This window comes from Castor canadensis, chromosome 1 (genome assembly GCF_047511655.1).
Source record: "Castor canadensis chromosome 1, mCasCan1.hap1v2, whole genome shotgun sequence".
NCBI classification, from domain to species: domain Eukaryota; kingdom Metazoa; phylum Chordata; class Mammalia; order Rodentia; family Castoridae; genus Castor; species Castor canadensis.
In genome coordinates this window covers 77348637-77361309 of record NC_133386.1, presented here as the reverse complement: position 1 = coordinate 77361309, position 12673 = coordinate 77348637, and the positions used below count along the sequence as shown (strand labels likewise).

The 12673-nt window shown below is 33.6% G+C and overlaps 1 protein-coding gene across 4 annotated transcripts in view; it reads right to left on the bottom strand.

Moving 5' to 3' along the window:
- The window catches only part of Cep162 (centrosomal protein 162), an 82424-nt gene that overhangs the window by 56830 nt on the left and 12921 nt on the right, over window positions 1-12673 (bottom strand). For all 4 annotated transcript variants that reach the window (XM_020188071.2, XM_074078647.1, XM_074078639.1 and 1 more), the window contains 4 exons: window positions 10971-11038; window positions 5978-6096; window positions 4265-4295; window positions 3646-3762 (listed from right to left, as the gene is read on the bottom strand). In XM_020188071.2, the coding sequence (XP_020043660.2) occupies window positions 3646-3762; window positions 4265-4295; window positions 5978-6096; window positions 10971-11038 (335 nt within the window). The remainder of the gene's footprint in view (window positions 1-3645; window positions 3763-4264; window positions 4296-5977; window positions 6097-10970; window positions 11039-12673) is intronic.

The window sequence follows — 12673 nt, the reverse complement described above, 5'->3', positions numbered from 1 at the left end:
CTTCAACAAAACTTGTGCTACTACCAGTATTTCCTAGTTTAGCTAATGGCATTACTATTTACTTGGTCACCAAGTAGAAATGTTGATATCATTATTTATTCTTCCTTCTCTATTAACTGTCTCCTTTTACCAGCTGACAAATTTCAGAAAAAGTGATTCAAAGAAACTAATGACAGTAATGATCTCAGGTATTTGAGTACCTACTCAGTCATTTAAAAAATTTTCACTCCTTACAGAATTTTCAAAATTAAAGAATGAGTCATACAAGAATGGAAAAAAAAGACAAACAGGGGGACCGGTCTCCTTTCCCCTTGATATCCATGGTTAATTAATGCTTAAGAACAAAACAGTATATATAGCTTCATCTTCTATACACACTGTAAATTGTACAAAAACCAACTCTTAAGGGACTATTTTTAACTATAAAGGTAAGAGATAGTCGAGTGCCACATGTAAGTGTAAGAGTGCCATACAATGTGATTTCTTTTTAGCCAGTGTTTCATGTTACCAGGGCTATTTGGAACACAAGCAATAAATAACAAATATGCTTACAAAAATTAAGAACAAAAAAGTAGAGGATACTGGTAGAGTACAATTAACAATACTTAAGGGACAGGGATTCTCCAAGAACACCTGAAGAAAAATGTCTTGTCTGTTAAGGTGAGCCTAATTTTTTTCTCCAAACTACCAGCCAGACTCAGGGTAGCATGACCAAAGGAAAGAGATAATTTCTATGAAAAGAGGCACAAGGTGTTTTCTTTCCTCCATAAAAATAAAAGGACATTTAAGTGTCTGCTGAGTATACATAAAAGAAATAGTAAACAGTCTAGCAACAATGAAGGCTCATATCTCATTCAATAGGCACAAGATTATCAGAAAGTAGCTCCCACGTTTTAAAGCAACAAAAGCAGAAAAATAACCTAAAGGTTAGGAATTAGAGATGGGGGATAAAAAAGGTATTAGAACCTTTTCAGAAAAGATAGTAGAGAAACATCCTTTTGTCCTAACTGGAGTCATTAACTCAAGTTATATTAAAAATAATTCCATGATTATGTAAATTAACTATTTTCATGCATTCTATCATAAGGGCTTACTTATCTGTCTTTACATTAAAAATGAAAGGATTCTGTGCAGTTACTCTATTACTGTACATCCAAAGTTCCCTATATTTTTCAATTTTAGAACTCTGAGAAGTGTCAAATACTATTTTGCAGAGGACAGGGCAAAGTTTCATGAAGCAAGTGTCATCCTGTGCCTACTCCCACATATAGTCTTGGCATAAAATGGTACCTGCCTAGAAGAGAAAAGAAAATAAAAGGCTAGCTCTATTTAGCCTTTCTAGCCTCAATGTTAGGAAAACCTCATTTTTATATTTACTAGCCTCTTTAATACAGCATAACACAAAGAATTTCACAAATGATATTATTAAGAAAAGACAATCATTGACGACACTTTATCTATACAGCATAATTATTACTTAGGAAAACCATGGTAAAAACAAAACCAAACAACAACAAAAACAAAAAAATACCATTGAATTTTCAGTTCTTATACCATGTCCAAATACTCTTTTGAAGACTTCCAAATGTGCTCTAGGGTAAATTCAATACCCCACAATCAGAAAGTGTTTATACTATATGTTGTCAGGTTCTTTCTTATAGCTTCAACTATTAATGGAAGGTTATAAATAATGCTAATAACCATACAATTGCTAGAAAAAGAAGAAAAAAAAATTGCTGCTTAATGCTTGCTGAATCTTAACACTGTACTACTATGCACTATCATGATCAGTTGACATTAAAAGGCCTCATTTGAATGAGGAGGAAAGGGTTAGAGGCATTAATTGTTCCATGTCACATAGCAAAGTTGGAAATATGAATCCAACTCCATATGACAATAATTCATACTCTACCACCTTCTAATTACTGACCAGATTATTTAATATTTAAGAACAAGACCCAAAACTATAGCTTTTACACATCGTGGATCATCTTAGAATTTTTACTTTGAGCAATATACTTTTGATTTGATTTCTGAGTTTTTCTTATAACCTACACCAGTGATTTTCCTACTGTATCTCATAAAATTATAATTCTTCATAGACTCTAAAGATATCTAACTGAAATTCCACTTCAAACCATGTTCTATAACTTAAAATTTGTAATAAAATCCAACCTGCACACTCAAATGTGCCACATCCACAATTGTAGCATTTTGAAGACATTATGTAGTGCAATATTTTTTATTACTTTTTGCCTTCTCTTTTACTTGTTTTGATGCACAACTTAACATTTCTCTGGCCATCCTGCACACATATTACCTTCCTATAGTACATTGCTGCTTAGAAAAGCTGCAGCTCTGTTAGTCTTTTGAAAGAATTCATGTCTGCTTACCAAAAACTATTCAAGTGGGCAGACTATCATAGCATATGTGACATGGTTATTTAAATAAGTAAGGAACATGTGCTCTGCACATGTTCATTATGGTAGAACAACCAGTTGGGCAACTAGTGAGTAACATGTCTTGATGGCAAAATTCTGTGTCACCAGATAATTTTTGTTTGTTTTGAAACAGGGTGTCACTCTGTATCCCAGGATGGCCTCAAACTTGCTATCCTCATGCCTCAGCCTCCCCAGTGCTGAGATTAGAGGTGTGTGCCACTGCACCCACCTTAGATTGTTTTTTTTTTTACTTTAATATTTATATTTGAAGATAAAAGTGTATGAAACAAGTTTATATAGTGATGACTTCTGGAAGGACAGTGACAAGAAATAAAGGATTTGACAAGATGTTTGGGACTTTTGCTTTTTGATTTGGTTGCTGTGTTCAGTATTTAAAGATGTATCAAGCTATACCACTGTGACACATGAGGTTTTCTGTAGATATACTACAAAAGAGAGTAAGAATAAAAAGTAAAATAAAAATAAAATGCAAGCTGATGCTTAAAGTTGGTTAGTGATTTCCTTTGCTCTTTTATCTGCCTGGATCAGTTTAGCTGACTAGTAAGTATCCTGAGACTATAAAGCAAGTTGATTAAAAGTTTCCATTTGTAAACAATAATGTGACAAATTTAGGGTAATTTATACTATACAACATAACAAAATATACTGTCTGACACAATGTCATTTTTACCTGTATAGAGACTTCTAGGTAAGATTACAATTGGAGATAAGTGCTCCATTGCATTAAGAAGTTTAAAAGGCACTGTCTCAAAGACCTTTACAAGCTTAAAGAAAGCCCAGTTGTCTTGGACAGTTCAGAATTTGGGAGTGTAACCTAGCTTCTTCCTAAAAATGGGGAAACTATGAAAAAGTACAACTAAGACCCAGTCCCATTTCTCCTACATATGGCAAATTAAACCAAATATTCTGATGGATCACAGCAAATTAGTTAATATTCCTCTATAGTGCTACATTTTGTATTAACAGCATTCATTTGTAAGTATTTAAAATCACACTTGAGTTGGCCTATTAGTATTGTCACTATTAGTAATGTCTTATTAGATTGTTAGATATGATGGAAAAATATGAGCTTTAAGGTTTTCATTGTCAATGGGGTTATTTTATGTGTTTTCCTAGAAATGAAGTCAATTAGTTATAAAGTATTCCATACTTAGAGAATAGCTAATTTCTAAAATACTTTTACCTGTTCCTGTCATTTCTTTATCACTCATTTCTGGGAGGGCCTTAGGTTTAGGTGTTGCTTCATCTTGTCCATTAAGGTTCACCTCTTCAACAGAGTCAAATGAGTCAAGCAGCACAACTGGAAGAAGATAAAAGAAAAACTATAGGGAATGCAGAAAAACTTGTGTGGTTTTTTTGTCCTAAAAAAATTAATCATAAGGAATGCCTAAAAATAAATGTTTAGATGTAAGTGGTATACAATCTTATATGTATACACATATATGTATACATACACACATATACTAGCATAATTTTCTTCCTACATATGAAAGCATAGACATATACAACAAAAACATTAATAAACAATAATACACAACAAATGTGCTCTAATGCAGATTTACATGTGGAGGGCAAAGATCTTGAGGAAAATAACAAAATGGAAACATTCTCAAATATAACAGATGGATTCATGATAGACATAAAAGACATACTACTGAGAAAAGCTACAAATGTTAATTCCTTAGAATTAACATTTAAAAATATTTAAAAACAAAGAGTGATTTATTCAGAATTATTTAGATGAAACTTTGAGCAGACTAATTGTATGTCCATAAAAATCTATAAATAAACATAATATTTACCATTAGCCAGCATGCCAGTTTTCTCTTCTTCCTAAATTAAAGGAAATTATTATATGTTTTAAAACCAAAATTACATAAAATGAGCACAAAATGAGCAATTACAAACTTGAAAACCAGTGCTTTACTCCACTATGAGGAGATCAGGAACTGATCAGGAACTTGTTTCCTAGGTTTCATCAGTAACTCCTCAAGCCCAGAGAGTCTATAGCTCTCAAAACACTTCTGAACCTTGGCAATTACCAAAATTATTTTAGGCCTTAAAAATTCTTGCCTAAAATAGCTAGGTGCCACCTCCTCATCTATTTTGCTTAAAAATTCTGTTTTTTTTTTTTTTTAAACATCAATGTAAAAGGGCTACTTCACATAAGAGTCTGCAATTACAATACTGTCAAACAATTTTCCCTTTATTGTTCAAAATTAATGACCAAATATCTGTTTGGTCTACCTTTTGAAAGATGTAACTTTTAGAAAGGCAGGCAACCAAATGGCAAGACAGATGAAGTTCTTCAACATTATAGGTTCCCTCAGAGTAATTTTTATAATTAGTATCACCTTTATTCCCCGCTTGCCTAGGCAGCAGGCAGGGTCCTCCCATAGTAACAGAGCTTTAATTTCTTCTTCTTTTGACTCTTACTCATGCGGCTTTCTACGAGGCTACCATATTTAGGTTGACATATATTTATGCATGGTATACTTTCTTAATATACCACATTATCATGCCTTCTTTTGACCTATTAATGTTTTCATACAATACTGTTAACTGCCATATTCCAACTACGAATCCCATTAAATTTCTAAGGATACTCATCAGGTCACATGAACTTTTGTATTATTTCTAAAATCATCTTCTCTCCCAACCCACCAAACTGAGTGACATATATATTTTTTTTTCAAGGAAAAGTACCAAATAAAATTTAAAAATTAGACAATTTATGTATACCCTCAAAATAAGACTATTTAAGTATACCCCACCAACAAATACATATACTGACATATATACATATGAAAAGCATCATGTAAATTAAAAAGTAAGAATACTTATATATACCCTGAAGTGTTTCTTCTATTTAGTCATTAGTTTCACTCAAGTTCAAAACATCTAATCCTAGTGTACTGTTCCAAAAAGACTGTATTCAGGTGAAGACAAAAATAACAAACAGGAATTATTCTACTAGTTACTACTACCTATTTTCAACGATAAGGCTATTCTGCAGGCAATATGTAGCAAAAGCCTGGAACGAGTCTTAGTAAGATCTGGGAATAGAGAGAATTAGAATATATCACCACTGAATGTGAATGGAATAATGTAAGCCTCATCTTAACTGACTATGTTTCAGATACTAATGTTATCTAGCGTAAGTACTGAGGAGGGGCATTTATACAGTTCACAAAGATATGTCCTATCACAGAGGGTAACAAAATACCAGCTTAAAAATTAGTTTTAAAATTTCAATTGTTTTCAAATTCTAAAGCTTAACTTGAGGAAATTATCTGACAAAAGCTATCTCTCATAAAATCATCAATTGTCATGACTTTTTTTTTAAAATTTATGTTAAACAGACATCCTAAGTTAAGAAAATGTTAAACCAAATGTGAAGAAACTCATACAACAATGGGCAACACTATGAACTTCTTATTCTGATATCTTCACAAGGCAAATAGCCAAACTGATGAAAGAAGTCACAAACCACAGAATACAAAACTGATATATACCTGCTTGGGTTCATTTATCTTTTCTAATTTGGGATTTTCTTCACAATGAGTCTCTTCATCTTTAGTAAGCAAAGGTGCATCAATATCCTCTGCATCTTCAAAATCATCACTGTAATTTTCTGAGGGAAATAATTTAAAAAAGTGTAAGGATCACACTGCCAAAAAAAGTCAAATTCCAGGAAAAGACTGGTGATATCCAAAAGGAGTAAGTGTGTATAAGAATAATTTATTGAGATATTAATAAAAAGGTACATTAAGAGATTGCATTTTCTGTAAAGATTTACTGAATTCAATTTTTAAGACCATCAGAGATTTATTTCATTTTTATACTTTCAAAGAGTTCTAAGAGCCTTATATTTTTGTCTTTTATATTAGCCAACTAAAAATTTCTAGAGCTGTCCAACAATTTTTACATTTTCTTTAAAACTTTAGGACTTGTTTTTTGCCAAGACATAAACCTTCTATTTCTTACTTATAAAAGGCAGCACTTTGAGAACTCCTGACACTTTAAAAAAAAAAAAAAAAGGTTGGATTTTGCTTATTTCAAGTTGCTTTTTTTGGTCTTCGCAGGTATCGTTGGTGTAAGCATTAAACAGTACTTCTGAAAGATCAATCTCTGATCCATTCCTTAGGAAAACATTGAACCTACATGACTTTTGCTGTTTCCTGACTCCAAGTACTTCTGGGTTAAAGCCTCTAAGTTATATTGGAATGACTTTGGAGCAGAAGGAAAAGATATCTACCAGTTAACTGATGCCATCAGTCTACTTATGAAGGTGGTGCAGGGGTTATTTGAGCTGTATCTGCTCAATTTTCAAGTTGCTTTTGGCTCTTAAAAGCACTGACTGAAATCTGTGAGCTGAAGGAAGGTGAACAGATTTTTCAGAGTGGTTCTGATCACTTTTGAAACAAGTATCTTATTTGTATTTGAAAAGATTACGTTACAGTGAAAAAAACAGGATGAGCTGATGGGAAAAAGACTACATGAATACTAATGTGCCTGCTTCTGGAATCGTCTTTTCTCTTACAATGGAGGGGACAACTTAAGAAGTTTGAGAATGAGTTTGAAAGGGCTTAGCAGTTACATAGGGATATGCTCCCAGTGAAATCGGGCTACAGAAACACCTCCATTTCTGCTATAAAAATATGAATTTGGAACAGCATAGGTGCTGGAATTTGTGCAGACAAGCTAGATGAGTTGGTTAACTACATCACAGAAACATTTGTTCCTCTTCTGCATGAGAAAGAACACTGGGATTTTCTAAGTATCAGTGGATATAATCAAATTTGCAAAACAGTAAAGAGTAATTACATTGTATTAGATGTACTTCTAGGTAGTAGGCCCAATATAAAATGATTAAAAATTTACTATTCTAGGTGGAGGCTACCGAAATTTAAGTAATTAAATTACTGAAGTTAGATTAGAGTTACTTAACACAAGATGAATAAGAAGACAGGAGCTATGGGAATGTATGACACTGAACTCAAAGAAGTTCTTAGGACTTGGGAATCAGAGGAAGGGGTTGCAGTGTGTGTGACAACAAAGAAGGGTAACAAACAGTTCAGGGAGAGTAGCACAGTGCTTTGCTGCTTTACCTGAAGCCAGAAGGCCTAGATTCAATTCCTTGTTCTACTATTTTCAGCTACAGAATTGATTTCTTGGCCTCATTTTTTCCATCTGTTATGTGGGGATAAAAATAGTACTTATCTTGAGGGATTGCTGAGAAGATTAGAAGTTAAAATGTTGAGAATAGCAGTTTTTTTTTGCTGTGGTGCTAGGGATTGAACCCAGTCTCACTCTACCATTGAGCTATAACCTTGAGCCCTGAAAATACTATTTCTAATTGCCAAATTGCTAATCTCATGTGCATTATTCCAAACTATATTCTAGTATTTTCATTGAGTAACTGAATAACTTACAGGCAAGTATTAACTTATAACCTATGAATGACAAAACCTCCTCCCCAGGAATCTGTCATAAATAAAGTAGGTCTGAAATAAGAAAGAAATGTTATTGAGAAAAAGAGAGAGAGAATGAGACACAGGAAATAATGGTAAGGAAAAAATATGTCAAGAGATTTCTGAAACAAACATCAAAGCCAATTCAGTTACATAAAAATGAAAAAGCAAAATGAAATGGAAGTGATTTTTATGGAAAATTATCATCGTTAATACTCAGCATCTTCCATATTATTTGGGAAAAAAGCTCTAGAAATCTGCATTGTTATCCCTTTCACTTTTTTTTTTCACTTATTACTAAATGCTAAGCTGCTAATGTGTACATTTAGCCAAGAACAGCTATGAATCTGTAGGTTGGACAATTCTGAGTTCACACAGGACAAGGGAGACATTCAAGCTCAAACCTGCTTGACTAGAAGGTCCTCACTGATCACTACGGGCCATTGGTACAAACCTTGGAAGGCCATGCCTTAGTAATAGGGTTAAACAATACCTATAGTGGCTACTTCCCCTAATGAAAATAAGAAAAGCCTTGAAAGGATCAAGTGGCAGGAACAACTAGATACCAGAAAAAAGCTCAACATTTTCAAAAGGAGAAACAAATCCTGACACTCAATGACATAAAATCCACAATATCCAGTATCTAATAAAATATCCAATATCCAAAAGAAAAAATACAATGAGAAAAAGCAGAAAGATACCCAGAACTGAAATGTTGTCATCTGTAAAATATGCTTTGTATTAAGTACTTGAAAAAAATGAACATAATGAGGAAACAAAACAGATTTTAAAAAAAATACAAAGGAACTTTTTAAAGAAAAAAAATAATGGGTGGAATTAGCAGCAGATTAAAGAAAAGATCAGTGAATGTGAAGGCATAGCAATATAAACTGAAGCAAAGAAAGGAAAAAAAGTCCATAAAAGAATCTTTGGTGACATACAGGGCAAAACTTGGTGTTTTACGAGATACCTGTAATTAAGAACAGGACCAGGGAACAAAAAGCAGAAATAGTATTTGAAGAATTAATGGCCAAACAATTTTTCATTTTGATGCAAACTATAAATTCACAGATCAATGATGGCCAATCAACTTCAAACAGGATAAATATAAGAAAGGTATACTAAGATACATCTTAATCATACTGCCAAAGTATAAGGATAAAGCCAAAACCTTGAAAATAGGGAAAAAAGACATAACAGTCCCTCTGTTCTATTAGGTTCTATTCAACCAACAGTGGATTAAAAATGTTTTGAAAAAAAAAATTGTGTCTGGATTGAACATGTATGGACTTTTGTTCCTTGTCATTGTTCCATAAACAATACAGTATAACAACTATTTACATAGCATTTATACTGTATTGGTACTATAAGTAAAGAAGAGGTGACTGAGAGTACATGGGAAGATGTGCATAGGAATAAGCAAATACCGTACCATTTTACGTAAGGAACTTAAGCATTTACAAACTTTGGTATCTGTGGCAAATTCTGAAACAAATCTCCCCCAGATACCAAGGGATGACAATAATGACTTTTCATGAGAAATATGATAAAAAGTCAATAGAACAGAATCAAAGTGCTCAAAGAAAAAAATAAACTACCTAAAAATTCTATACTCAGCAAAAGTATCTTCAAAATTGAAGGCAAACAAATGAAAGCCGTCCAGCGGGGTGTCGGTGGCTCATGCCAGTAATCCTAGAGGCAAAGATCAGGAGGATGTTGGTTTGAAGCCAGCCCAGGCAAATAGTTTGCGAGATTGTATCTCGAAAAAACCCATCACTAAAAAGGGCTGATGGAGTGGCTCAAGGTGTAGGCCCTGAGTTTAAACCCCAATACCACACACACACACACACACACACACACACACACACAAACTAAATAAATAAAAATTTAAAAAATCACATCTATGCAAAGAAATACAAAGCATTGGGAATGTTAAGCACATGAATAAATACAAATATTTATGTAATAAACATTTTGTTTTTAAAATATTTTAAGGTGACAATAGATTATTTTAACAACAATATTATCAACGTGTTGTGGAGTTTTAAGATGTAGTAAAAAAGTTTATGACAAAAAAAGCAAAATGGCGAGGTGGGTTTACTACTGTTAAAGTGAATATAAAGTGACGTATTTTTTCAAAATAGACTCAAATAAAGGTAAAGATATATTCGCTAGTCATAGGGCAACTAAAAAAATACAACAAAAAAGTATAACTAAAAAGCCAAAAAGAGAAAGAAGATGGAATGCTATAAACAATCCAATAGCATGTGGGACAAAAGCAACAAAAAAGATGGAAGGATAGAAAACAATGGCAAAGCTATCAATAAAAAATCCACCTGTATGTCCTCTAATAAGAAAACCACTTTAAATATAAAAATAAAGACACTTTAAGTCAAAAGATGGAAAAAAGAATGACCTCCTCACCCACCATGCTTTGGAGGTCTTTGTCCTGTCTTCAGAGATTCTCACAATGCTGACACAAAGCTCATTCTCCTGTCTTACTGATTGGTGAACTGCCACTCTCAACAAATGAGGCAGCAATTCACTTTCAGTATCTTAGTAGCTCAGAGTATAACACAGCAACCCCACTTTACTTGTTCAAAGCTCTTGCTAAGACAATTATTTTCCTTCTCATTATTTTTCTCTCATCAATGTCTTTATTAAAAGCTATATGATCTTGGGCAGGAATGGTAGCACACACCTGCGACCCCAGCTACGTGGGAAGTGGCGACTGGGATGACACTGTTTTGAGGCCAGCATGGGCAAAAGTTAGAGACCTCATTTCAACAAATAAACTGAGCATGGACTATGGTCCCAGCCCTAGCTATATATAAGACATTGAAAATAGAACGAATGCAGTCTAGATCTGTCCCTGGTAAAAATGCCAGACCCTATTTTAAAATATCAAAGCAAAAGGGCTGAAGGCATCACTCAAGTGGCAGATATGCCTAGCTCTGAGTTCAAAACTCCAGTATCACAAAAAAGGCTATACTGTCTTTTCAGATATTATGAATTTTACAACCAATGAAATTACCTGGCAGTAATTCATGTTTTGATTCACTCTCTAGTTCATCTTCAGTGAGTTCTATATCAGCATGATCACTGGAAAAATAAGATGTCGTTTAACATGTTAATATATCTTCATATAATCCTTTGCCTAATTATTAAAATAAAATCTAAAATTGTATGTCTTCTCAAGTACTCTTATGCTGTAAGAAAAATGTTTTAAAAATAAAAATCATTGAAGTCTGAGACTAATTGTACCTATACAAATCATCAAAGAAACGTCACTTTTCTTAAAACTTCTACACAAATATACACAATTTTATTATATAAAAGGATGTGCATTCACATTATCTTACCCAGATATCCCCTTTTCACTATGGGTTAGGAATTGACCACAAGCTAGTGAACCAGTGAAGTATGAAATGCAAAGATCAGCACTCACATGCTAATAAGCAATGCAACTCTTGAGATGGAAACTGAAAACTCAGTAAGAGGACAAGGAAGCTTGAGTGTGTTTTAATTATTATGGAAATATTAGTTCACACACCACTTTCTTTCAAACCAAGGAAATCAGTTATACCTTTTTCAGTCCATTAGCCCCGTTTTTAGTGAGATTATGAGCACATCTGAGAAACCATAAGACATGATAACAATAGCAGCAAACAACTAATATTGTATAAATAATGTATGCTGTGCTTTGACCAGCCTATTCTACAAGTTAAGAATATTGCTAAGAAATAAAAGTTAAAGAATATTGCAAAGGGGAAAAAATTGTGACCAACAAATCTATGCACGCTTAATCTGTACTGTCAATGTTGGGACAGCCAGTTGCTACGGGCCCTGAGTACTCTGCATGTTCCTTCTGGATATCCCAGTAAGGCAAGGTCCTGACCATCCTTTACAAAGCTATTTTTCAGGGCTGTGCTTGTAGCAAGCAGTCTTGAGATGGGAGGTAATGTTTCTACCCAAAGATCAGGATTACTGGTACTTATTATATAAACAACAGGTTTCCCTAGCTCAGTATTCCTCTCCAGTAATGCAATCTACTGCATGTGCAGACATGGATCCTTTGTCTCACACCATAACTCGTGGGACATGGGGAACCAGTATGAATACACATGACAGAGTATTGCTTTTGTTGTGAGAAATAAGGCCCTTTGCTTATGACTGAGGAATTTGGTGTTTCTTGCCAACATCCACAAAATTGAAAGGCTAAATTCTTCACTTGCAGGTAGTACACAGGTCTCAGACTGCACAGTTCATGCTAGCAAATGTACTGATTTGTCCAGTCTACAAGAGACTAATCAACTTGAGACTAAGCACTCTAATAATCCTAGGTTATGATTCTCCTAATTATACTTTTGTGTTCTTAAAATCCTAAATCGTAATTTGATAATTTGATTTCCTTTTATAACAAAAATAATTACACAGAAAACTAAACTGAGGAAATACAAGATCTCAGGTCTCACAAAGGTCATGAGAATGCAATGGTTTACTGTACTTAAGAGAGTATCAGCTCATTCAGTTTGTAGTATTCCTAGGGCAAATTAGGTTCTCTGATAACCAATAGATCCAACCACACATAGAGTTAAAACTAGACCAAACTTGTGTTGGCTCCCTGGTTTCTGTATCCTCTGTTCCTTTTTTCTTAGTAACTGGGACTCCATTTGAGTTTATTGGGGAAAATCATTTCATCAATTTCTTTCCTAATAAGGACTTGACAAATATACC